At 42.9% G+C, this 25,108-nt stretch overlaps 1 protein-coding gene across 2 annotated transcripts; it reads right to left on the reverse strand.

Annotated features, from left to right (window-relative positions):
• Positions 1-1,243: 1,243 nt before the first annotated feature.
• On the reverse strand, positions 1,244-23,726 carry ANKS6 (ankyrin repeat and sterile alpha motif domain containing 6). 2 transcript variants are annotated; one of them, XM_081014724.1, is made up of 16 exons: positions 22,708-23,726; positions 21,280-21,776; positions 17,605-17,649; positions 17,135-17,339; positions 15,620-15,726; positions 15,306-15,454; positions 14,489-14,693; positions 14,032-14,081; positions 12,899-13,111; positions 12,469-12,634; positions 9,859-10,028; positions 7,467-7,656; positions 6,265-6,332; positions 4,341-4,457; positions 3,362-3,455; positions 1,244-1,853 (listed from the first exon to the last, which is right to left on the reverse strand). In XM_081014724.1, exons 1-16 carry the CDS (start codon positions 23,061-23,063, stop codon positions 1,804-1,806), a joined length of 2,682 nt encoding a protein of 893 aa, XP_080870850.1. In that variant the 5' UTR covers positions 23,064-23,726; the 3' UTR covers positions 1,244-1,803. The 2 variants fall into 2 exon arrangements, with proteins under 2 accessions (XP_080870850.1, XP_080870851.1); XM_081014725.1 differs by lacking the exon at positions 22,708-23,726 and adding an exon at positions 21,992-22,691.
• Positions 23,727-25,108: the final 1,382 nt, after the last annotated feature.

Raw genomic sequence — 25,108 nt, forward strand, 5'->3', positions numbered from 1 at the left:
ACACTGCATGCCTACTCTCAATGAATCAGTGGGAACTATAATCCTATATACACTCACCTGGAAGTACAGTCATACCTCGAGTTGAATGTGCTTCAGGTTGAGCGCTTTTGGGTTGCGCTCCACGGCAACCGGGAAGTAACGGAGCACGGTACTTCCGGATTTTGCAGCCTGCACATGCGCAGACGCTCAAAATGACGTGACATTAGCTAAAAAGTGGAAAACCCAAGAATTACCAACAGTAGAAGAATGGCAGATGAAGATGATGGATTTTTCAGAGCTAGCCAACCTAACCGGAAGATCCGCGACCAGAAGGAGGAGGATTATCAGGAAGAATGGAATAAATTTAATGAATATTTAGTTAAATTTGTTAAGTTAAATTAACCGGAAATAGCTTGCAGATACTTAATCAGGCTTAGGATTTTGTTTATGTTAAGTGATGAATTAATATGTTTAATTGTATAAGGTGAAGATTTAAGGATGTTAATGTTTAAGTTAAATTTTATAAAAATTGGGATTTGGAAAACTGTTAAAAGGACATGCAATGAAATTCAACCAAGGGGAAGCGAGGAAGCCACTTAACAAAGTTAATAACTGTAATTTTCAATAAGGCTATGATTTATGTTTGTTATGTTTGTTTGTCTTGTGTGTTTGTTTGTTTGTTTATAATACTGTGAAATCCAATAATTTTTTTGGAAAAACACACACAAAAATGACATCACGTGTATGCACGGAAGCAGCAAAATGCGACTTGCGCACACGCACCGTCGCATCTTACGTTCCATTCAGGATGCGAACGGGGCTCCGGAACGGATCCTGTTTGCATCCTGAGGTACCACTGTAAGTCCTACTAGAGTTGGGGCTTTCTTCTGAATAGAAATAAGATAAGCTGCAGCCCTATACACACTAACCTAAGTTTAAAAGGTAAGAACTCTTTTTTAAAAATGTGGCAGGTGATCTCCCCCACCCCCTTGGGCTTCAATAGGCCTACTGGCAGGGGGGGGGGGGAATGATGTGTTCACTTATGTACAATATTTTGGTACATGAGCTTCAGTAAGCACACAGCATTATCACCATCATCATCATCACAGCTTTTCTCCAAGGAGCTTAGAGCAGCATTTCGATTTCAAGATGCATTTGTCCCTAGACTTTGTCTACAACAGATGTGTTGGAAGTTGTGAATAATGTATACGCAAGCCCGGCACCCTCAAACACCAACTTCCCAAGCATGAATACAAAAGGCTGGTTACAAATCATATGTTTTCTTTAGTTAGAAAAAAAAATCTTATTTGAATGTTCATCAATACAAATTGTGTTTGGTGCTTCACAAAAACACGCCTTGGGCACACGTCAGTGCACTTGACTCCTTACAAAACACTTGCAGTTTCTTTTAAATTTAGATGCCTGCATTATCACAATATGCACAGTCAAGTCTCAGGTGACTATGGCAGACTCCAGTGAGTTGAAGTTACTTCGTTGTGTCCTTCCTCAACACACGTTTTTTTTTGGCTGAAGCCACAGGGGTTTGGTTCAGATTCTCATTCTTGCACTTCTGTGAAATGACCCATACATGTTCTTGCATTACAGTTCACTTTTGAAAGTCTTTCACGGCCTTCAAAGTATCAAACTACCTAATGTGTAGTTTCGGCTTTGGGAACAGCTACTTAGCAGAATGAAGGGTTTTTTAAGTTGTTAACAAACAATCCTTCCTGCGCATTCTGTGAAAAGATGTTGCTGTACCAGGTACACATGATACTTTTTCTTCAGGGCACTGTGGCGAGGTAGTGGGACACCTTGGTTCAAAAGCTACCTCTTAGTAGGAGAAGGTTCTTGTGGCCTCACCCAGCATCCAGGTGCTGCAAACAGAAAGGAATTCATCATTAATTGTTTTGTTTTAAAATGCAGAAGCTGCTAGATATGCACAAAGTATCTATGCACGAAGTGCTAGATTTAAAACAAATATTTACAAATATATTTTAGAAAGTGGTTTGTCTGTCCACCTGTCTGTTCTCTATACGTTTGGCCCTTAAGGATGGGCAATACCTGGTTTTCAACATTATGATATATCAGCAGCTAAATACTGTGATATGTCTGGAATGTATCTCAGCTGCTTCTTCCTCCCCACCTTAGTGGAGGAACAAGCAGCCGAGATACATTTCCCAGCCCTACTGAGCAAGTCCCCATACCGCTCTGACTCACACATGCCAGAGGGGCACGGGGCTTCCTTAAACTGTTCAGCTGAGCAAGCCCCGATACCGTTCTGGATCACATGAGCCAGAGGGGCATCGAGACTTCGTTGAACTGCTCAGCCAGCCCCAAAACAGCAAACCCCACTTAGTATGCCAGATCTGGAATGTTAGGGATGCTGGCATGGGGATGGTTCCAAAGGGAAGGTTTGAGTATATGGGGTTTCATGTATATGTGGAAGCCTTGGAAGTCAACTGTCACGTAAGATGTGATCGTACTGTATCTCCATATATCAGTAATATTTCCTGGTTATAATTTTTTTTTAATGACTTTTTTTCTTATTCCCCTTAAAGATGACCATGGGGGGGGGGATTAACCAAACCATTGAACTCTCCCTTGATAAGAATTTATCTGTCCATGATGTTTTCTGGTTTTTAATTCATTCAATTTCAATCACAGAATTGTAGAGCTGGAAGGGACCCTAAGTGTCATCTAGTTCAACCTCCTGCAATGCAGAAATCGCAACACATGGTCCCCTATCCAATTACAGAAATTCCCCCTATTTGCAAGGGAGACAGGAAATATATAAGATATAATGCTATGTAATATCTCCTTTGAAGAGTGAGTTATCAGATGGAAGACAGTTTGCACATACGGGGCTGTCTTTCAAAGACAAACCCCATCATGATCACACCTGTTTTCAAGGAGACTAACAAATATGTAAAACCCAACTCAAAGCACAATTTCCTTTGAAAATGAGATATTGGCATGAAATTTGACCTATGTGTTCTGGATAAAGATGTGTTCTGGATTTTAAATTTGTGTTCCGGATTTCAAATTTAAACCCATCTTCAGCTCTAGATTCAGTTTCAAGAGGGCCAGGAGTCAGGTCTCTCAAATACTGTTTTATTATTAACTATCAGCTTCATCCCCAGTGTTGATCAGGAATTGTAAGAAACAAAATAATAACAATCTGTAGTTTTGAAAGGTTCAGTCCACCATCTTGATTCAAAATGGTGTCTAATTGAACGCAAACATAGAAAACTGTTCCTTCATCTCAAGAACCATCATGCAAAATTTGGTTATGATATCGTAAGAGGTGTCCAAATGCAGAGCAAACAGGCAAACAACTTTCCGAAATATATAGCAGATAAATAAACCACCATCCTATACTTACACTGAGGTTTTCCAGGGCTAGTGTTGCTAACACTGCTTTCAAACGAAGAGTGAAAGTTGTGTATGGTCTCCTGTAAAATTTTTCTTTCGCGGCCCTGTTGAAAACCATAGTTAGAGCAAGAACCAAATGCATAGTCCATGTTTAAATCTATCAATGCAATCATTAGTAAGAGAAACTTCAGCTTGGTTCTTTAGGAACACATGCCAGGAAAGGTGTTCATGTTTGCTGGTAATGGTGTCAATGAAATAACCTTGTTTGCTCCAGTCTGCTTCCGGCACAAGGTACTCTGGTTTGGGACTGTACAACCTTGTGACCCAGCAAGCTAAACACAGCCCACTGGTTATATATTATACTGTGATGCATCTGCTACCCTCTATAGTAACATTTTGGCAGAATTTTAAAGCATTCATACTCATCCATGATGGCTGAAAGATGCTGTTTTAGACGACCTTGAATAATTTACCTGCAGGGATAATTAATTGCTTTCAAATGTTTTGTATTGCGTTGGTGTTTGCTACCCAGTTCTCCTTTGGAAAAATCTAAACAACAACAATCTTGTTCTGCAGTGGCAGAATAATGTTAATAGGGAAACTGTTGACCTGGAGAGAACACTTTCCTTATACTTGTTGCCCAGCAGGAACTGAGAGTAATGACTGGGTGGCAAGGACTTCTGTAACTGGCCCTGCCCACATAGTAATGAGCCTTGAAACACTGCAGAAGTTTCAAATCTGGATTTCCAATATGCCAAACTACCCCCAGTAATATACAAACGGTTGGCAATGAAGGCTGGAGTCAGAAGAACTGTAAAGTCCCTGAGCCAGCCCACTAGGGCAAAACTCTTTGGTGTTAAAGAAAAGAAGCTGTGCAGTCCTGAAGCCAACATCCTCTTCTCTGAGCACTCTCTATCAGATGTTGAAAAATCAAATTCTTAAAAGCAGAGAAAAACAACACTTTGAAAGTAAAATATATTCTGAAATACCTTTCCTGCATTCAGCTCTGAAATAGCTGCCAGAATTTGTTGTCGAGAACCATCAGTTTTAATTCCCAGTTCCTTCAAATCACCATCTGTGAGGGTGAGAAAAGCCTCCATATCCACCTGCGAAACAGAAATGTGTAAATGCATTTTCTCTCTTCTAATTTATGAAGGAGACACTGAGCTAAGAGGCAGAGAGAGCATTTTACACTCTCCCCTCCATTTTGGCTCCAGCAAGACCTAAGTCCCCTTAACAGTCTGAGGAACTGCTGCTACTAATTTTAGCACTGTGTGAAGTGTTAGTCTGAAGACCTTGCAAAATAGCAAAGGAATCTCTGGATCAAAACTTGTCTCTGCTATTCATTACATAGGTGGCTTCATGGAAGTCATTCTCGGCCTCAGCCGGAGTTAATAACCCTGTTACAGAGATATTATAAGGGTCATGGATAATGTATGTGAAATACTTTAAACACCCTAAAGCACTATATCACTATTATTATCTACACTAGTGGCCAAAATTGTGGAAACCATTTTTTATTTTTAGTAACACCATAAAATTATACATCAATGGAAAGATAATTTAATGAAGAATGTAATGCAACAAAGTTGGTTCAATTATCTGTATTCTATCAAAAGTTATAGCCAAATAACCAGAAAAAGAAAGCACAACTTGCTTAGGTCGATATATGCAGTAGCTTTCCTACAATGTAGCCAATGAGCATGAGTGTTTAGACAGCCAATCAGGTGTTATGAGCCGTCAAACCTTGGAAATACATCTGGTCTGACTCAATATAAGGCAGCTTTCTAAGTCCCTACGGTCAATACGTTTCTGCCATTTGTATCGAGACACTTAAAAACTAGGAACATACATCAAAAAGTTATATTGACTGAATGTTTAAACGCCATTGCATGTCTGTGGCTCACTGAAATAGTTAGAGAACAGGTTCTACTTTTGACTAGCTTTCAAGATTTGCATGAAAAGATATCACAACTGTAGAAGCAGGCAAAATAGCAAAACACAACTGTATTTCTAAGTAATTCTAAAAGGTTTACACAGCAGTGGAATATGCTTAAATGAACACTAAATTGTTATTCTATCTGAGCTCAAAGGCAGAAAGCAACTTATGCCCAAAGCTTTTGCACTTTCATATTGGGGGCACTGACCCAGAATATATATATTATATTTTCCTCCTTTATGCTCATGAAATATCACTTACAGTCAATAGAAGTCACTCAAGCAAATGGGTGTAATTCTTTATGTAAGTTTTGAAAAGCCACTTCCCTTTGCTATGTGGTGAAAATGGAGCGTTACCAAAGATAGCTGGACCAGAAATACTGGGTGGTTTGCTTTTGCTGTTGAAGCTGTGGAATATGGAGACTGCCAATGATATTATTGTCCTTTACCTCTCAGGAGGCCTAGTTGTCCAATCACAAAAATAATAGCAGATTTGAATTCCTCACACCGAAAAACATATTTTTAAACTCCCTTACTGAAGAAATTTGCAAAAATTAAGTTTTACCCCCTAAAATGACAGGCCCTAATCAATGAAACTAAGAGAAGAGACTGAATAATCCTGGTTTCATACGGTCATGATGTAATTTTTGTTCTTATACCAAATTTGAGTGCGATTCCATTTTGAGAATCTCTTCTAAGCTGCTTTAAAAGCTTCTCTGGGCTATAAGGAAGATATAAGTATTCTTAACAAATAAATATTCAAAAATGCAGCCTTGCATTGTTGGTGGCTGCTCTGTGTTCCCTTTTAAGAACACTGTTTCTGAAAAGCCAGATAATAAAAACCTGAGATCATAATTCTGTAAATAAATTTCCTTATTGGCCTCCATGGCCTAATGATTCTTCATGATTTGAAAGTTTCAGCCAGCCTCACAGAAAGCATTAAGGAAAAGAACAAATAAAAATACAAAACTTTACCTCCTGCTCTTCAAAAATAGGCTGATACTTCTCCAGTGAGAGTTTTTTAAGGATGCCTGTGAGTTCATCTTTAAATAAAAAAAAAAGGAAATAATTGTAATCATTTTGACAAAGGGCAGAGAATACATATCTTTATCGATATTTCAAACTAATCATGCAGATGCAAAGATCATATTAAGTAGTCTGAACAGCGATTTGTCCCTGAACTTTTCCTGTAACCCTGAAAATATTCAGCCATGCAAAACCTTCTATGCAACGCAGAGCATCATAGGTCTTGTGATTGCCCTTTCTCATACATACACATAAACAGAGTTTTTATAGAAGAAAGGCCAGTCTGAAGATTTTAGTTTACCCCTGAAATTACTGGGGCCTGCTCCAAGTACTAACACTTTTGGGAAAGGCAGTAGGGTGTCGCAGCTAAGAGCCAGGGAGGGTGATTGTTCTCCAAGTCTGTAGCAGCACTGCCCCAGTTCTTTCAGAGCTAAACTAGGCTTTCTGAGAGGTAAAGTGAAATAAAGTGGATTTTATGCTCTTTATTCAGCTCATAGCGGTGAGGAGGAATGGAAGTTCCCCCAGAATGTCTGCTTTATATACATTATTTACACAATGGGCCCCACGTGATTGGCAAATTCCGGGATTCTCCTGTAGGCCAATCAGGTTGCGGATTCATTTCCACTTGGAGCTGGATTGGGTGGCTCCTGTGGACCAATCGGACTGCTGCATTCTGGATCCTACTGTTCTAGGACCAATCAGACTGCTGCATTCTGAATCCTATTGTTCTAGGACCAATCAGACGGCTGCATTCTGAATCCTATTGTTCTAGGACCAATCAGACTGCTGCATTTTGGATCCTATTCAACTCAGTACATAACATAAAGGATAGATGAGTAGGAGATAACCACACAGCAATTACTGCATAGCTGTCTTCCCCTCTCTCTTCCTTTTGCTGGATGGGAAAGTCCTACCTACTTACTTCAGGATGTTTGAAAGCAAAACAGTATTTTAAAAAACCAGCTCCTATATACTGAAAACTTGCACGTTTCTGTGACAACCCTTCTGCTGCAGCAGTTCCTTGCCCCATATGTGCTGGTTTCTATTTGCAGAGTGTTTTCGACGCAGGAGGACATCCAAATGCACAATTCACATTCTAAGTAGTACAGTCCAGCGAGATCCTGCTGACGCTGTAGCCGGGAACTGCTTACCTTCATCTGTGAGAGTTCCACTGCTGGAGCCACCGCTACTTTTCCCTTGCCTGTGAGAAGAGGAGAGAGAGGACTCTTCACTTTGAACCTTGGGGGATGCTGATGGTGACGGTGATGGCGTAAGAGTTGGGGATGTGCTTTTAGAAGTAGACGAATTTTCAGATGGAGGCCTTTTGTTTGCATCCAACTTCTGTTTTTGTTAACAATGAACAGAAAAATAAATAATCATGTGGTTAATAATAATAATAATTCATTACTTATACCCCCTCCATCTGGCCGGCCCCCCCCCCCCAGTCACTCTGGGTGCTTCTAACAGAATACAGTGGCACCTCGGGTTACATACGCTTCAAGTTACATACACTTCAGGTTATACACTCCGCTAACCCATAAATAGTGCTTCAGGTTAAGAACTTTGCTTCAGGATGAGAACAGAAATTGTGCTCTAGCGGCGCAGCAGCAGCAGGAGGCCCCATTAGCTAAAGTGGTGCTTCAGGTTAAGAACAGTTTCAGGTTAAGTACAGACCTCCAGAACGAATTAAGTACTTAACCCGAGGTACCACTGTATTAAAAGCACAATAAAGCATCAGTGGTAGGCTTTGGTAGCAGGAATGTTTCTCTGTTTTATTTTAATGTTCACATGAAGTACAAGGACTTTGGCACATGTTTACTTGGGTATTTTTATCTCCTTACATAAGCAGACTCCGTGGTAATTAAAATGTTCCTCCTGACAAAAATATATTTGGCAATTGGCCTTACCGACGGCGTATTGGGGTGATTCACACGGTTGGAATATGAAGACATCTGGTTATAACCTTTCACAGAAAAAGCTGTGTGTGCTTTAAAGCAGAGGTTATGTTCCACAACATGCATGTATGTTGTCTCGCAAGCATCTTGCCACTTCCCTCTAATGACCCACACAGTTTCCTTTCTGGACTAGTGCCAGAAACGCCCATATAAATTACTCTAAGGATCTCAAGGAGTTGGCCAAATTGAATTCAGTGAATCCAATGCATTTACGAATGGAAAACACCCCATTTCTAACATTGGAAAGCTTTTGACCTGTCTAAACTTTTTACCAGTAAATCAGCTGCCTGAGAGGGTAGCTTTAGATCTATACTTGACCCTGAAATAATAGTGGATTTCCCATGTTGAGATACCCCCTTCTTCTAGTAATATCTAAGCACTCTGCCCTTTTATGACATCATCACATCATGAATTTCCCTACTTCCAGTCCAGATCATTGCTTACTGCTGTTGGGTAAGGCTTAGAATAGGCTAACTGAAATCAATGGGACTTAAGGTTAATCATGACTAATCTGTCCTATTAATTTCAAAGGGTCTACTCTAAACACAATTTAATCTGGATCCAACAAAAGTAGCTAAGTGTGCCTAAATGTTATCTGGAGGGGTGCTCAGATGGGCCAAATTCAGAATGGTGCTTCACTTTGCAGTATAAGCCTCAGAACATGCTTGCTACTCTTGCCTGAGAAATTCATCTCCACGGTGAGGACTTGTATCTTTTTTCTGCTGGGCATGAAGTAGTCTCAAAGACTGATTTTGGTAGGACAAATAGCCCATAGGGGAAAAAACCGCAACATCCCTGTCCCCATTCTTCTACAGCTTCTTGTAGCCACTTTGGGTAAAATATTATTATTATTATTATTATTATACTAATAATTTATTATTTATACCCCGCCCATCTGGCTGGGTTTCCCCAGCCACTCTGGGCAGCTTCCAACAAAATATTAAAATACAACAGTCTGTTAAACATTAAAAGTTTCCCTAAACGGGGCTGCCTTCAGATGTCTTCCAAAAGTCTGGTAGTTGTTTTTCTCTTTGACATCTGGTGGGAGGGCGTTCCACACGGCGGGTGCCACTACCAAGAAGGCCCTCTGCCTGGTTCCCTGTAACTTGGCTTTTCGCAGCAGGGGAACCACCAGAAGGCCCTTGGCACTAGACCTCAGTGTCCGGGCAGAACGATGGGGGTGGAGACGCTCCTTCAGGTATCCTTCACGTTTAGTTTGACTCTTAGTAACTGGATAACTGGCAGTCCTTCCAAGGGTGTTCCACTAGTTGTGTTGATGAACCCAGGTCACAATCCATCTGATATCGCTGAGTCCTGGATTACATCCTTAGTTTGCATCCTGATGAACCGTTGGCATAATCAATTTGCTTAAAATGCTAAAACTCAGATGTTATTTGTTCCTTCTTCCCTATATTCATTTTGAGGACATTCTCACAAACAGATATTAGCTTTATGTCTACAGGCCAAAAGACTTCAGTAATCGTAGCAATATACATATATGCCGTGTGACTGAGACGGGAAGTCTGCAAATCAAGCATGCTTCACTACTTCAGCTCTAAGCTACGAGAAATTTAAAAGACTCAAAAACCTTTAAAATGTGTCCATTGCCAATGGTCTGTGCACTTTCCACGTCAGGAGGGCAGGGTGAAGGAGCTGGGCCTATTGGCACTTGCCGTTGGCTTGGTTTATGTTCAGGAATACCAGCAGCTTTCTTCCTCTGAGCAGCAATTTGAGACAAAACACTATCGGCACTGCCACCTAACGAAAACACAAACCCCAATCTTACATAAGTCAAGAATGTAATAGCAATTTTATTATTCTAGACTGAGAACAATCTCATTTCAACATTTTCAAGCAACATTAAAAGCATCTGTTTACAAAGGAAGTGTCATTAAAAAGAAGAAGAGGTTTTCTCTCTATACTGTATTTGTTCTAGTCTGTCGTCATGCTGATGATGAACTGTGCAATGTGAAGGAAGCATAGGAGACAGGCAGGCAGTGAGGTCAGTGAGTGGCAGGGTGATGCAACCAAGAGGGGCTTCCTGTGAAATGACAAGCAATGTGGGGGGCAGAGGAGGCAGTGGTGGAGCAGAGCAGGAATGGAAGATTAGGCTCAGAGCCAATGACTGGTCAGTCAGTGAATGGGGATTTAAACCCCAGTCTTCTAAGTCCAACACTCTAGCCACAACACCACACTAGCTTGTTAACAATATATCAGAAAAGACACATCATGTTATTGCGAGGACAAGAAGGCAAGAGGCCTTCTGAGTCATCAATGTTGTGAACAGAGGCCTTGTTGAATTTGAAAAGACTTACTTCTGAGTAAGCGCGGTTAGGATTTCACTGTTAGTCTGAGACCGTTCATAATGTGTACTGAATAAAATACCATGTAAAAGTTATTCACCCTTTACGTTTCTGTGCAACGATCGCCTCTCAAAGTCATCCTAGGGCATTCAACAGTTTAAAGCAGTGCTTTTTTATTTTTACTATTGCCATCTGGCTAGCTCATGTAAACAGCCTGACAGCTTGTTTCATAAAGCTAATGAGAATCTAGTGATGTCATCACATTTGCGTGATTCTGTGCATGGGATTTGAAAAGAATGCAGACATGCAGAGCTTTGGAGACGTGAGATTACGCAATATAAGAGGGACCTGCAAAAGAAGATGAGAATGTATTCCTACTAGGTGGTTCGGGGTATCCAGCCAGTAAGCCACCAAAACTTTCCTTCATCAGGCCATTCCATCCTTTCCACTAATAGTCAACATGTGCATGCTCTGAGCATGCTCAATCTTCACTGGGGTATTTAGGGAGTGTTTGTTTGTTTGTTTATAAAATGTACTTTTACAAGTCTTGCTGTTACCCCTATCCTGTTTCTCAGCGACTCCGTTTTGGCTACAATCCTGTTAGCACTAAGAACCTTAGTTTGCTAAAGAGTGATCAAATCTGAGCTCTTAAAAAAAAACAACCAGAAAAAAAATATCAAATTACTTTGAGGATGAGAAGGACAGAGGCACTGAGGCTAATAAGAGCCTGATACATGTAATTTTTGAAATGCTGTGTTCAAGTTAACTGAATAACTTTATTCAACAAGCATGGTGGTATGTACAGCACATTCACAGTGCTATCACTACTCCCTGATTCACTGGCCTCCTTTAGTTTTTTTGCAGTTTCTGACCAAGTTCAGACCTTGAAGGCGTGTTCTGCAGTTAGGGCTCACAGACAGCATTCTAGTAGAAACACCGTCACTCATCAACAGCTTGACAACTGTGGAAAGGAAGCCACCACAGCTTTTCTTGTTCTGACCCTTCCTTGGCCCAGATCCCATCATCCACCTTCCTCACCCACCTACCTGTTGAAGCAAACAGCGCTTATGTTTTACATCAGAGAAGATGGGAGAGCTTCGGGCAAAAGCGATCAGGAATGAAGAAGGTGGAAAAAGTTGCTGCAGTGTAATGATCTAGGAAGCCTCACTACTCATAATGTTCCCTCGCCACCTGATATCTTCCACACCCTTCCGCAATTATATCTGAGACTTCTCAGCTTTCCTTAGTCTTCAAGTCCTACCTGATCAGAATGACATTGCCCAGCTGTTTTGGTTGGGAAGTGTGTGCGTGCACCTTTAAACAAGCACAAAGCTGGCAAGTAAAGCTTTGTCTAATGATATGGGCATGGAAAAGTTTTACAAGCACGAGTTTCATCAGGTGAGGTTCTGGGGAAAGCTTTACCAGTTGGCCTTCTACTTATTCTGAAGTTCTTAAATACAAAGAAACTCTACCAGAGATCTTATCCACCTAGATACAGTGGTGCCCCGCAAGACGAATGCCTCGCAAGACGAAAAACTCGCTAGACGAAAGGGTTTTCCGTTTTTTGAGTCGTTCCGCAAGACGAATTTCCCTATGGGCTTGCTTCGCAAGATGAAACGTCTTGCGAGTTCTTGCGAGTTTGTTTCCTTTTTCTTAAAGCCGCTAAGCCGTTAATAGCCGCTAAGCCGCTAATAGCCGTGCTTCGCAAGACGAAAAAACCGCAAGACGAAGAGACTCGCGGAACGGATTAATTTCGTCTTGCGAGGCACCACTGTAATGATGGTTCTGTTTATGGGCATTACAAAATAAGTGCACAATAATTTCACGTTCATTTACAGGCTTTGAACAAAAACTTGTCAGGCAAAGAGATAAGAATCAATATATAATATAAGCACCTGATTTATTATGCATTTCTCCACTATGTCTGCTTACTCCGGCTATGCTGTTAGATCCACCAGAAGAGTGGGGGGAATGGCTGAAGTTGCTCGAGGTGGAGGGAGTAGGAGGTCTTCTTGCAAAGGCTGATAGTTTAATGGGTCTAGTACCTCTACTTAAAGACGCCTAGAAAAAGAAATGAGATGCAGCTTTAACTAAAGCGGATCACTAATATTTGAAAAATATAATTACCCACTCTCTTTCACTTCCATGTACATTCAGGCAAGCCTAAATCCCTACATTTAATTAAGCCGAAGAAAAGCATTTTCTTTTTAAAAATCTCAAGTGCGCTACAAAACATCAACAGGCCCTCTGGTTTAAAGGAGAAAAAAACAATGTGTTTGAACAACTCTTTATGATTAAATGAAACTAGGTAGGGTATTATTTTACTTCTCTTCCTTTGTCGGAACTTCCACCGCCATTATTGTCAGGACTGGTTGCCCGATGTGGAAGGCCAAGCCTCGTTTGCTCTCTGCTACCATCCTTGCTTGGTTGCGTCCTGTCAGAATTCCACAGCTCAAAACTTGATGGGGGCAAGAAAGGTGGAATGACAGCTTTCAGTTTGTCGTTAGGCAGCCTTGTAAATGGAGCCCCACTTCTTAGCTAAGCGGGAGGTGTGGGGTGGAGGAAAAAAGAAAGCAGGGATTTTTTTAAATAGCAAGAAAAATAAGGCAATCACAAAGAAGGCAATTCTGTGTACTCTTGTTCACAACCAAAGGACAATAGAGAGGAAATAAACAAACTTTAAATCAAGCATTTACATCCAATAAATTAGAATTTAGGCTGAAATCCCCTACACAACATCCCATTTACCTGGAAGGAAATTCCACTGAATTCAATGGAACTGACTTCTGAGCAGGCAGGCATAGGATTGCATTCTTAGAAATAGATGCTGCTCATAAACATAGGTATTAATCAACTTAAGTAGACCCAGCAACATAAACACTGAACCAATGAAACTGAACACCATTTTATCACTTTTACCAATCCTTTAAGGTAGCAGGACCTCCATTTTGGAATTTAATGCCCGCTGAATCAGACAGGTGCCTTCATTGTACATTTTTCGGCACCTACTGGGTTTTTTTTCCTTCTGGGAAGCCTACCCAGGTGTGTAACTTTAATATGTAATCTTGATACATGGTTTTAATAAGCGTGTCTTGTTCATTACAGATTTCTTTTTATATATTCATGTTTATGTGACTTGTCTGTAATATTTTTTCTTATTGGTATTTTAAATGACTGTTTTCAACTCTTTATTGCAAACTGCCTAGAGGTATTTTCCTCTAGTAAGCGGTATATACATTTTGTTAAATAAACAAAAATGAAAATACTCAGAGAATACTGATCAGCGCCGTGGCTTCTTTTTGGGGCGAGGTCTATATAACCTATCTGACAATAAAGTAATTGTTAATAATAACAGAGAGAAGGACAGTCATGATTCCTTTTGGTTCAAATCTGTTTTAGGGCAAGAGTTGCTAGAAAATACACCAAGAACTTGGAGCACCAGCAATACTCTGACTTACCACTGTTGTCAGCAATTCGTCATCCTTTCCTCCCTTTGTGCTTCCTATACCTGAATAGGGGAAAAACCCTCACATATAAACAATGCTATTTTGAATCTAATGACTAAACCATGCAAAGTTTAGCATTTCTGAATAAGCCAGCATTTGGAAGTATTTGAACTACAGTATGGTTAGCTGGAAATGAAAAGCTTCTAATCTGCCACTTGTGGATGTGAAAAAGGAGAATGCATCCCTGTTTGCAGTTCATTCACACAGTGAGAAACCATGTTGTCCATTACAAATTAGCTGGGGCAGTGTGATAGCTTAATAGTCAATATACACGTTCAACCCCTGTCTCTCGACACCAAACAAAAAACATCTTTTTAACAGGCTTTCGCAAAAACAAAAAGTTTCCAAAACCTTCCCTTAGTTTGGACAACTTCACATATGTTTGAAAAGAATGTTGAATAATCTTTACCATTAGCCTTGCTCTTTGTTGCCCAAGCTGTAATGGCATCATAATTTACACTGTTATCACTTGGTAACGTGGCCTTCATTGTGCAATCAAATGGCGATGCTGACTCTTCTGGAAAAGGTACAGCTGGATTGATGGAGAATCCATGATTTAAAGTTTGGGTCAACTTCAGCTTGCGAAATCTATTGGACATCCTGTTCCACCATGACTAGATAATAAAAGATAATGATACGGGTGTTTTTTTAAAAGACAAATAATTATGCATAATGATATATTTTAAACACTGATAAATAATGCGCTGAATGACCTGGAATTTATTGGTGTTGGTTTTTTAAAATTAAAAACAAAACAAAACTCCAAAAGGTCTAGACATATCCACATCCCTTTTTCCTGCTGTGTAAATCTAATGCAAGAGTTTGTTGCAGAGTCCCTTCCTTGGACTAGCGCTCATGAAGAAGAAGAGGAGACTTTCCCTAGAAGCCAAGAACAATGAATAACCACAGTGGTATGGCAGCAGAACATTGTTCAGGAAGCACTTGTGACAGTCATCAGTTCTAGGGTGGTTTCATCTACATGTTAACAAATTGTTCAGGATGAGGAGCTTCACCAGAGTTGCAGCTTTATAGGAGCAGGTGGAACCCAACTGGCACTTTGTGGGACCTGATCTTTGGCCACACTCAGTGGTGGTGCTACCGTGTAGCAGAGAGTAGGTTAACAGATTTCTCATCGAACAAATTTCCACAATGGGCAAAAGTAAGGCTGCTGCTAGATTCTCCCAGCTGAAGACAATGCCTTACTGAAATAAACAAAATCTGCATACCCTCAGTCCTCCCTTGTCATCCGGCAACACTGGGATATCTACAGTTTGCTTATTTCTTGAAGAAGTCACAGCTGATTTGTTGTTCTGCTTGCTCTTTTCTTTATCAACTTGCATGCAGGCTGAGGCTAGCAACCGCACAAGTTCCGCATCTGAAAAAAAATCACACACAAATTTCCTGCAAAGAATTATCTACGCCACAAGTGCATCAGCAAAAAATCAGGCTCTTATCTTATGGGAAGTACTCCACCCAAAAGACTCTCTGTTGTTTTTGCTGCAAGACTCCAAGAAGGATACCCCACTAGAAAAAGAAGTACCTGGATCGTTCAGCAGCATTATCAGGTCAAAGGCTGTATATCCATTTTTGGCACGCAGGTTGACATCAGCTCCTTGATTTAATAAATACTTAACAACTTCTTTATTTCTTCAAAGAAAACAGAAGATAAGTTACATATATATATATACTAGGCTCGGTTAGAAGAGGGTACTAGAAAGATCGGAGAATTGCCTGCCTGCCTCTTCCCTCTAATTTCTCCTAAACATTTGTGTGTGTTCTATTAACAACTGTTTCCTGTGCGAAGGCCACCTTATATGGCCCAGCTACTTAACAACTGATCTAGCCCTGATTGGTTTGCAATTCAGCTCAAGAGTTGTCACCAGGATTTTAGGTATTTTTGCAACACACTCAGTATCCAAACATTGCTGTCTCGGGACCAGATTTGTTATCCTAGTACCTGTACTGTTTGGTTGAGACAAGAACCCTTATCTACACCTGTAGTTTTCCAACAACAGCTCTTGTTAACTTTCTGGCATCACCCACAGATCATTGTGAGTGCCATCTTCTGGAGGTAACAACCCTGGTACCATGTACCTGATTGCTTATACCAGGATAAGAGAGAAGAGAGTGAAGAACTCCTAATATTGGCATAAGTTAGTGACCCTCCGTGATTTCACCCCAATCCGTTCCTTTAAAAATATTTATCTCAAAAGTAAGATCAGGGTTGCTAGCAGAAAAGAACAGATTGAGTAAAGAAGACTAAACAGAGTGATGATTTTTTTGTTTTAGGCAATGCACCTTGACATGGCCTAAACCAGAGATGGAACATCTATAGCCCTCCCAAAATTGTTGGACTCCAAAGCCCATCAGGCTCAGGCAGAATGACCAATGGTCAGGAATGATGCAAGCTGATAAACATTGGCTTTGCTAGGGAAAGTGTCTAAAATTAACTGTTGGTTAAATTGATTTGCTCTTATGGGTGACTACCTAAACAGTTATAATATTTTCTCTTCCTAAAACCGTTTTGTCTAAAACTAGTAACATGCTATCTTACTAAAACTTTAAGTAAAAGCATTGTTTGTTTTGGGGGGAGAAACTGGTTTGAGGCCCTGTTATTCACCCCACAAGCAGATGCCCTAACACTCTGCTCCCCACATAAGAACGATAGGTTGGGTTAGCAAAAGTCCAAAATGTTAAAAGGGCTGAGAGGCAGTCAGAGAGAGAAAATATATCCATTGGGTGGCAGGGATGAGGAAGGGTTGGATGGCTGGCTAACCTTCATTCCCCATGCCATCACAACCTTACAGTTCCTGCCTACATGCTTTCAAATGTAATAATAATGTTATGTCCAATGCACGGCCATAGGTAGGTGGGACAGGAAAACACCCCCAGTTCTTGGCCCACCTATTCCTAGTCATTTTCAGGGGCTGTAATATTATAACTAAACATGGGCAGGAAACAAAAAACCAGAACGCAAATACACCTCCTAGGCAATGGTAACAAGACTTATCATACTCCACACTGGGAGGGGCGGGGGTGGGAGAAAGATATTTACCCATGATATGTGGCCTGCATAAGTGCTGTCCAGCCATGGATAGTATCTTGCTTGTCAATATCCACGTTTCGTGAAACAAGCAGCTGTACAAGAGGCAACTGTCCAGTTACAGCTGCAATCATCAGTGGAGAAGCACCATCATCATTAATTACGTTGGCTTGTGCAGGGTCTTCGTCTGTAATCTCTTTAACCAGCTGAAAATTCCCTGTGGAGATGGTTAACATGGTTAACAAAGGAAGAGCTCAGGAAGTTAAAAGGTTTATTTTTTAAGTGCCGAAGGGATTAATTCTAACTGTATGGGTGAGACTGAACTAAGCTGCTTCGTGCACCTGAAAGAGGTCCACTGAGCTACAGCAATATGAGCGGTCATTTGAAATAGCCAAACCTTTGGGCTCTTTCCTACTAGAATGCCTCTAGTTACTATACCCAGGAATACATCAGATGTGTTAGAATATTTTTAAGGACCTTACCCATTTTCAAGGCATGGAAGATATCTGGTTGCCTCTTCTGTTTATCTGGGGGTGGGGAGAAAAGTAGAAAGTTTATAGAACAACTGCAGTTGATGCTACAACAGCAAATAACACAATGTATTTTAAGTACAGTGGTACCTTGGGTTACATACGCTTCAGGTGACATACGCTTCAGGTTACAGACTCCGCTCACCCAGAAATAGTGCTTCAGGTTAAGAACTTTGCTTCAGGATGAGAACAGAAATCGTGCTCCGGCGGCGCGGCAGCAGCAGGAGGCCCCATTAGCTAAAGTGGTGCTTCAGGTTAAGAACAGTTTCAGGTTAAGTACGGACCTCCGGAACGAATTAAGTACTTAACCCGAGGTACCACTGTAAATCGTTTGACTTCAAAATTTGTGTTTTGATTTATAAATGATTAAAAAAACAACAACCCAAAGTAATGAGAAAATACTTGGGATAGTGATGCTGTGTTGCTCATCTCTGAAGCCAGAAGGTTTGTTGAGGTACCTCTCGCCCCTGGTCTCTCCGGGCTGTGATTGTTTGCTATGTGAAAAGCTGTTGCGATTTTTGTTTGACCCAAAGGAGCACTGGGGTACCATTTCCCAAAACATAAGGTGAAAAGTCACAAGAACAAGAAAATTAATAATATGCAGCTATCAAATAGTGATAGCTGCGTATTATTGGCATTGCAGCTACAGCAATGGCTTGCCTCTCTCCAAAAGGGTATGGGAGAATGGGATGCTAATGTCCAATATCAAGATGAAGGCCTACCAGACTTGCATGCTGAGCACGCTGCTTTATGGAAGGAAGTCACAGGCAACTTACACCCGCCAGGAGTGAAACCTCAATGCCTTCCACAAGATTTTAGGCATCCCATGGCAGGACAGAGTCTCAAACAAAGATGCACTCTCCCAAATCCACATTCCCAGCATGTTCACATTCCTGCCTCAGTGACTAGTAGGAGCATCAACCGTGCCGTGTGCTATTTCCCCTGGCATGTGCCTGGAGACAGGCAGTCAGATCGTGCATCTACAGTATAGCAGTGACTGGTGGAGGAATGATTGCTGGGAGGAGCACAGAGGGAAGAAACGCCATGGTGCATCTGCAGTAGCACAACCGGACGCCTTCATCTGCCCCAGCTGCAACAAAACATGTCTCTCCTGCATCGGTCTTTAGAGCCACAGCAGGCACTGTAACTTTCCAACAGTTTGACCCCATCCGCACAGGCACCCTCCTCACTATCTCCCCAGACAGATATTTGTAGCCTTGAACAACAGAACCTTAGGACATGATTCAGACCTTTGCATGCCAGGGGAAATAGCACAGGTATGTTTGTACATTCTAGACTCCATGCCAGGCTATACTGGATCATTCAGTGCACCCTGAGTGTACAAACACCCTCAAGCTGTATGTTGTGAGGCAGGCAGGCGGGGAGGGAGGATCCAGCAGAATGGCATGCTCTGGCCACCTCCATCTAAGTGTTGAGGTCCCAGGAGGCCTGAGCACCCATTTTAGCCAGCTCCTTTCTCCTATAATCCTGTCCCCAACTCTACTAAGTACAGAAGGCTTGGGAGGAGCTGTAAGGCTGACTCCAGTCTCAGCTCCCCCACCACTGCAGCCTTGCGTATCGCAGCATCCTATATGCAGCCTGTCCCAGAGCAATTTGTGGGTCTAGGCCAACAAGGACTCACAGGGGTGTGGATGCTCTATGGCAGGGTACAGAGCGACACTCTGAATTTAGTAGTGATGTGCCTTTTCCCAAGGCATAACAAGCCTTACCAGAAACCTGCACAGCAAGCCTGCAGCCCACGTAGAACTTGGGTCCTATACTCCTGAGAGTCATCTTTTGTACTAATGAAGCCCGTGAGACGTCAGACTTGCTGGATCAGGGAAAAGACAGGAGAAAAGGAGAGGAAATACCAGTATTGAAGAAGGCAGAAATTCTGATGGTAGAGATGGAAAGAATGAAAGAGCTAGCTGGAAGAGAAAAAGAAATAAGAGGTTAAAAATATATTGGCAACCGGCACCCTTCTGAAGGAGGGAGGAGAAAAAGATGGAGGGTGGTGCTTACTGTATGGTAAGATTTGATTATTTACATCACCAGTCTTTCCCAAACTACTGCCCTCCAGATGTTTTGGGCTCCAACACACACACCCCTCAGCCAGCATGGCTAACTGTAAAGGATGATGAGAGTTAGAATCTAAACCATCTGCAGAGTACCAGCTTTGGAAAGGCTACTCTACATAAATCAGGTTGGTACAGTTTTTCTCCACCTTAAGTCTGTTGTCCAGATTCTGCTGTCAGAAACACAAGAAGCTGCACTATGGTGAATGACACACATCTTGCTCAGTGTTGTCACACTGGCTAACAGTTGCTGTCCAGGGTTTTAGACAGATGTCTTTTCAAGCCTTACATGGAAATGTCACAGGTTTAACCTGGTACATTTTGCATGCAAAGCTCTGCTCTTTCCTTACATCACGGTTTGGATCGAATCATATATTGTTTACTGCTTATGTACATTCCTACAGATGCAGTCCCAGGACAACTACTCCCTTGGCATAATACTACTACGCCCTCCGTAAAAGTTCATTCAAGAAATTCTCAAGTTCTTCTGCCATGGAAATAAGTTGGGTTAAAAAAAAAAAGAGTATGAGGATTTTGAAAAGAAACAGGTTGCTAAAATACAGAAAAGAACAAAAAGGAAATGAAATAAAAGCAAAGACTGGAAGCTGAAAGCAACAATTTAAGTCCATCAGTTATGGACTTAAATAAACTCCGTGCCCAAGTCCTCTGATCCAGCAATTCCTTGCAAGTGTGGGAGCTCTGAAGCTCACATGGCGCTTCCCTTTTTCCAGAAGCATCATCATATATTTTAAGGAAGGGGACTCAACTGATCATAAAATGGCCCCCTCCATTATAGTGAGTGACAAAGCCCCCTCATGAATAAGCACATTGTGTACAAAAACTGTGGTCACTTCTACAAAAGGAAAATAACTATCTAGTTGATTGTACATCATGTAAACATACTTCAAATGAATTGATTAATTCAAATAATCAATTAATATTTGCTGGCTATCCAATCAACAATGTCCTCTGGGCAGTTTGCACAAAATTCCAACAATTAAAACATTAAAGCATCTAAAATATTAAGAATCAATCAAGTCAATGTATTGCCTTAAAAGTAGCATAGCAGCATTTAAAAACTGGCAGAAATAATCTGTTCCAAGGACCGAAACATAGTTCTGAAAGTCCAGGGAGAATACAAAGGTATTCAGCTGGTACAAAAAGGTTGACAACCAGAATCTTTTGTTTTCTATTAGGAATAACAAATTATGTATCACACAGGATCAGTAGATGGTCCCATAAAGAGAAGCCAAGGTTTCTTGTGAGCCTGAGAAACTGGGCCGCTAGTATTCCTCTTTATAAACAACTTTATTATTTGAACTGACTGCTTACCCCTTGCATTACAATGTCTTGAGAGCTAAACACCTCTCTCCTGACATTATTAGTGGGCATAATATGGCCATAAGGACAAGACCTAAGAGACCCCCTCTTTGCTATCAGCCATCAGTCCTGCCAAGAAAATCATCCTTGTTTTTCCTTTTTTTGTAATCAGGGAGTTTCCCAATCAGGAAAATAACTATGGCGAGACCCATAACTGCAAAGCAGCTCATACCTGTTTGAGGTCTAACTGTTGTTAAAGGTGCCAAATAATCCATCATATCTTCATGTTTGAAGTCAACAGATATTTCATATGGTGTTTTATGCAGTGTGTTCAGATGATCGGGATTGGCTCCTTTGTTCATAAGCTGCTGAGCCAAGCTCACTCTTCCACTAACAGCCGCCAACATTAGGGGAGTCCAACCCATAGTTTTCACGGTATAATTACAATCCGCTCCCCAGTCCAACAGAAGATGGACCACTGCCTCATGCCCGTGCTGGACAGCTGCCATAAGGGGGGTGATGGCTGGCAATTCCTCTTTGTTGTTATCCCAGCTAGTACTCAAGTGGTCATAATTATCAACGTAAGCGCCCGATTCCAGCAACAACTTCACCACACTGACATGACCACCCCTAGAAGCCATTGTAAGTACACTGGCTCCCAGTTTGTTCTGTGCATTAAGGTCAGCGCCGTTTTCTAGCAAGATGCGAGCCACAGTCAGATGTCCAAACCTTTGATTGGGGGGAAAAACGAGAGAGAGAAAACGTTATGATACCCAGTAGGATGAAACTGCATTGTTTGGATTTAAGGCACTCTTGCCTTAACAATGCAGAGAAACAGTGTGGTGTCATAGTCAGAGAATGGGATTTGAGCGGATAATTGCTCAGTTCAAATCTTCTTCTGACCTCTTAAGTGAGGCAAACCTCTCGTTATGGCCTGCACTTACAATTTTTTCAGGGGGTTGGACCAGATGACCCTTGTGGTCCCTTCTAACTCTGCAATTCTCCGATTCTCTGATCCTAAACCTCCGCTGCCTTGCGGGACATATTCTGGAAAAGGAAAGGCTAAGTGCTAAACATTACACAAATCCAGATCAGAGTCCCTAAGACGGTCGGATGGCGAGTTGTACACCTCCTTCTGGCAAACTCCTGCAGCCACGCTGGTGCCAAACGTACTGCTCTGCTTTTCTTCATCCCTTTGGCATCAGCGAGGCCAAGAGGAGGGTCCTGTTATCTGGCCCATCCAGGACCTCCATACACATTACCTAGGCTTACGCCTCAGGGAGGTCACTTTGGTGTTGGGAACACAGCAGTTTTGATTTCACTTTCGGAGGTGAATTCCGCTGTCTTTCGAGACAGAAGGATGCCGGCAACAGGTGGTTGGACTAGATGACCCTCATGCCCCTTCCATACAGTTCTATGATTCTTCTAACCCACACGATGCACCCAAGCAGGAGTGCCAGTTTGACCCTGCCATGCAACGTGCAAGGCCCTGGCACCAAAATCTGGGGGTGCCCAGCCCCATCACTGGAGAATTTTGTGGGTGCCGGGACACCCAGGGGGTTGGGACCTATGTTCACAAGGGTCGGGAAACCCGGCCAGCATCTTCCCTGGCATCCCGACGTTGCCCAAGACCCCGGCCTGGCTTTGCTCTCGCCCTGACCTGGCCGCCTGCATGAGCGGGCTCCAGCCGCAGTGGTTGCGGCTCTGGACCGAGGCTCCCCTCCGCAGCAGGAAGCCCACCAGCTCCTCGTGGCCGCCGGCCGCCGCGAACTGCAGCCCCGTGTTGCCGGCCTCGTCGGCGCAGTCCACGGGCACCGAGCCCGGCGGCAGGCCCGACGCAGCCGCTCCAGACCCGCCGGGCGCGGCGGCGCAGCTGCCGGGCTCCGCCGCCGCTTCATCGCCGGCCCCGGAGGCCGCCGGCGGGCCCAGCAGCAGCCGCCGGGCGCCCTCGCAGTCGCCTTGGTCGCAGGCGCGGAGCAGCAGCTGGGCGCCGGCCGCCACCCCGCACTCCCCCATCCGCGGCCCTCGCGCTCCGCCGCCGCCGCCGCCGCCGAGCGTCCTCCTCTCTTGGCTCCCCGGCTCCGCTCGTCAGAGGAGGCGGAGGAGCGAGGCAGGGAGGGCGGCCGTCTTCTCCGCACAGTCCGGCCGGGAAGGGAAAGAGGGAGGGACGGCAGGCGAGGCAGGCAGGAGGGCGGCGGCGGCGGCGCTGGGCTGAGGCCTCCGGGCGAGGACTGGGGCTTCGCTTCGCCACGGGGTGAAGCGAGCCTCGCACAGCCCGACGCCGCCGCCAGTTTTAGTTATTCATTAATTTGGCTTGTTAAGTTTGGCATAGCGCCCGAGCGCCTTCCATCCCCGAGAGGGAGAATAGAACCCTCCTACAGCCAGCGCTATGCTGCCGCTGCTTAAATATATTTATTAAAATTTGTATACCGCCCTTCATCCGGAGATCTCAGGACGGTGGTCCGCTGTAGAAAACAAACGAACGAGAACACAAAATGCAGGAAAAAAAGCAAATCAATAAACACCCCCCTTCTCACAGCCACACCAGATTGATTAAATTTGTAAACTTCCTTCATCCTGAGATCCCAGGGTGGCCCGCAACAGAAAGAAATATGAAAGGAGAATGCAAAGTATGTAAAAAAAGGGAAAACAACCCAACAAGCCCATCCTCCCACAAGACAATGCCGTATTTTATTTATTTATTTATCTGTCTATTTATTTACCGTACTTATTTAGTACAGTGGTACCTCGGGTTACATACGCTTCAGGTTACATACGCTTCAGGTTACAGACTCCGCTAACCCAGAAATAGTGCTTCAGGTTAAGAACTTTGCTTCAGGTTGAGAACAGAAATTGTGCTCCGACGGCGCGGCAGCAGCGGGAGGCCCCATTAGCTAAAGTGGTGCTTCAAGTTAAGAACAGTTTCAGGTTAAGTACAGACCTCCGGAACGAATTAAGTACTTAACCTGAGGTACCACTGTATACCACCCTTCATCCAAAGATCCCAGGGCTGTCTGCAACAGAAGAAAAGCAACCCACAGGGTGTAGTGGCGCCCGCCCTATGGAACGCCCTCCCATCAGATGTCAAGGAAATAGCAGCTATCCTATTTTTAAAAGACATCTGAAGGCAGCCCTGTTTAGGAAAGTTTTTAATATTTAATGCTGTGTTGTTTTTAACACTTGATTGGGAGCCGCCCAGAGCGGCTGGGGAAATAATAATAATATTATTATTATTAAAATACAATATGAGAATGCAAAATAAACAATGCAACGAAAACAAACCAAGAATTGGCCCGCTTCTTAAAAGCACATTTTAAAAGCCACAGAATGTCCATCAGCCCCAATGCCGGGTTGAAGTGAAGCGTTTTTGCTTGGCACTGAAAGGTACATAATGAAGGTGCCTGGTGAGTCTCCCTGGGGAGAGCATTCCCCCAAGCAGGGAGCTACCACAGAGAAGGCCTGTTCTTGTGTTGCCACCCTCCGGACTCCTCCAGGAGAAGGCAACAGGAGGGCTTAGTATGGATAACTGGGGAACTGAGCTTTTTGTCAAAACCTTCCAGGATTTTTCTCACCATTACATAAATATCGGGAGATCTCCTCTCCACTCAGAAGTGAGTCCTTGGAAACCATCCCTGGAACTAGGGGTGTTATGTACTGAAGTTCTCACCCTGGGCCAGCAGGGGGATACTGTAGATAGTTTTCACTCAGGTCCACATATGCAAATAAGGGATTGAAAGTGACGTTCAGTGATTGGATAGTTACAGAAAAAGGTTACTGTTGCGTTGTAGTGGAGCTCTATATAAGCAGGCTGGCTGAACCCTTCAGTTCAGTTCGCTGCTTGAAGAATTGCTGTGTCGTCTGATATGTTCACCCACAACTTAACAAGGGGCACATAGGATTGCAAACACACTTGGTCAGGAAACAGGCCCTGTTGAAAATAGTGGGGTTTCGCCTCTCTTTTCCGGGTTGTGCTGAAAACTATTCACATGCATCCCCCACTACCCCCAACAATTATCATTCCACAGCCCTCACTTTGCCTCATCTTTGACAGAGGTGCAAAG

The sequence above is a fragment of the Podarcis pityusensis genome (genome assembly GCF_964106645.2).
Source record: "Podarcis pityusensis genome assembly, chromosome: 7".
NCBI lineage: Eukaryota > Metazoa > Chordata > Lepidosauria > Squamata > Lacertidae > Podarcis > Podarcis pityusensis.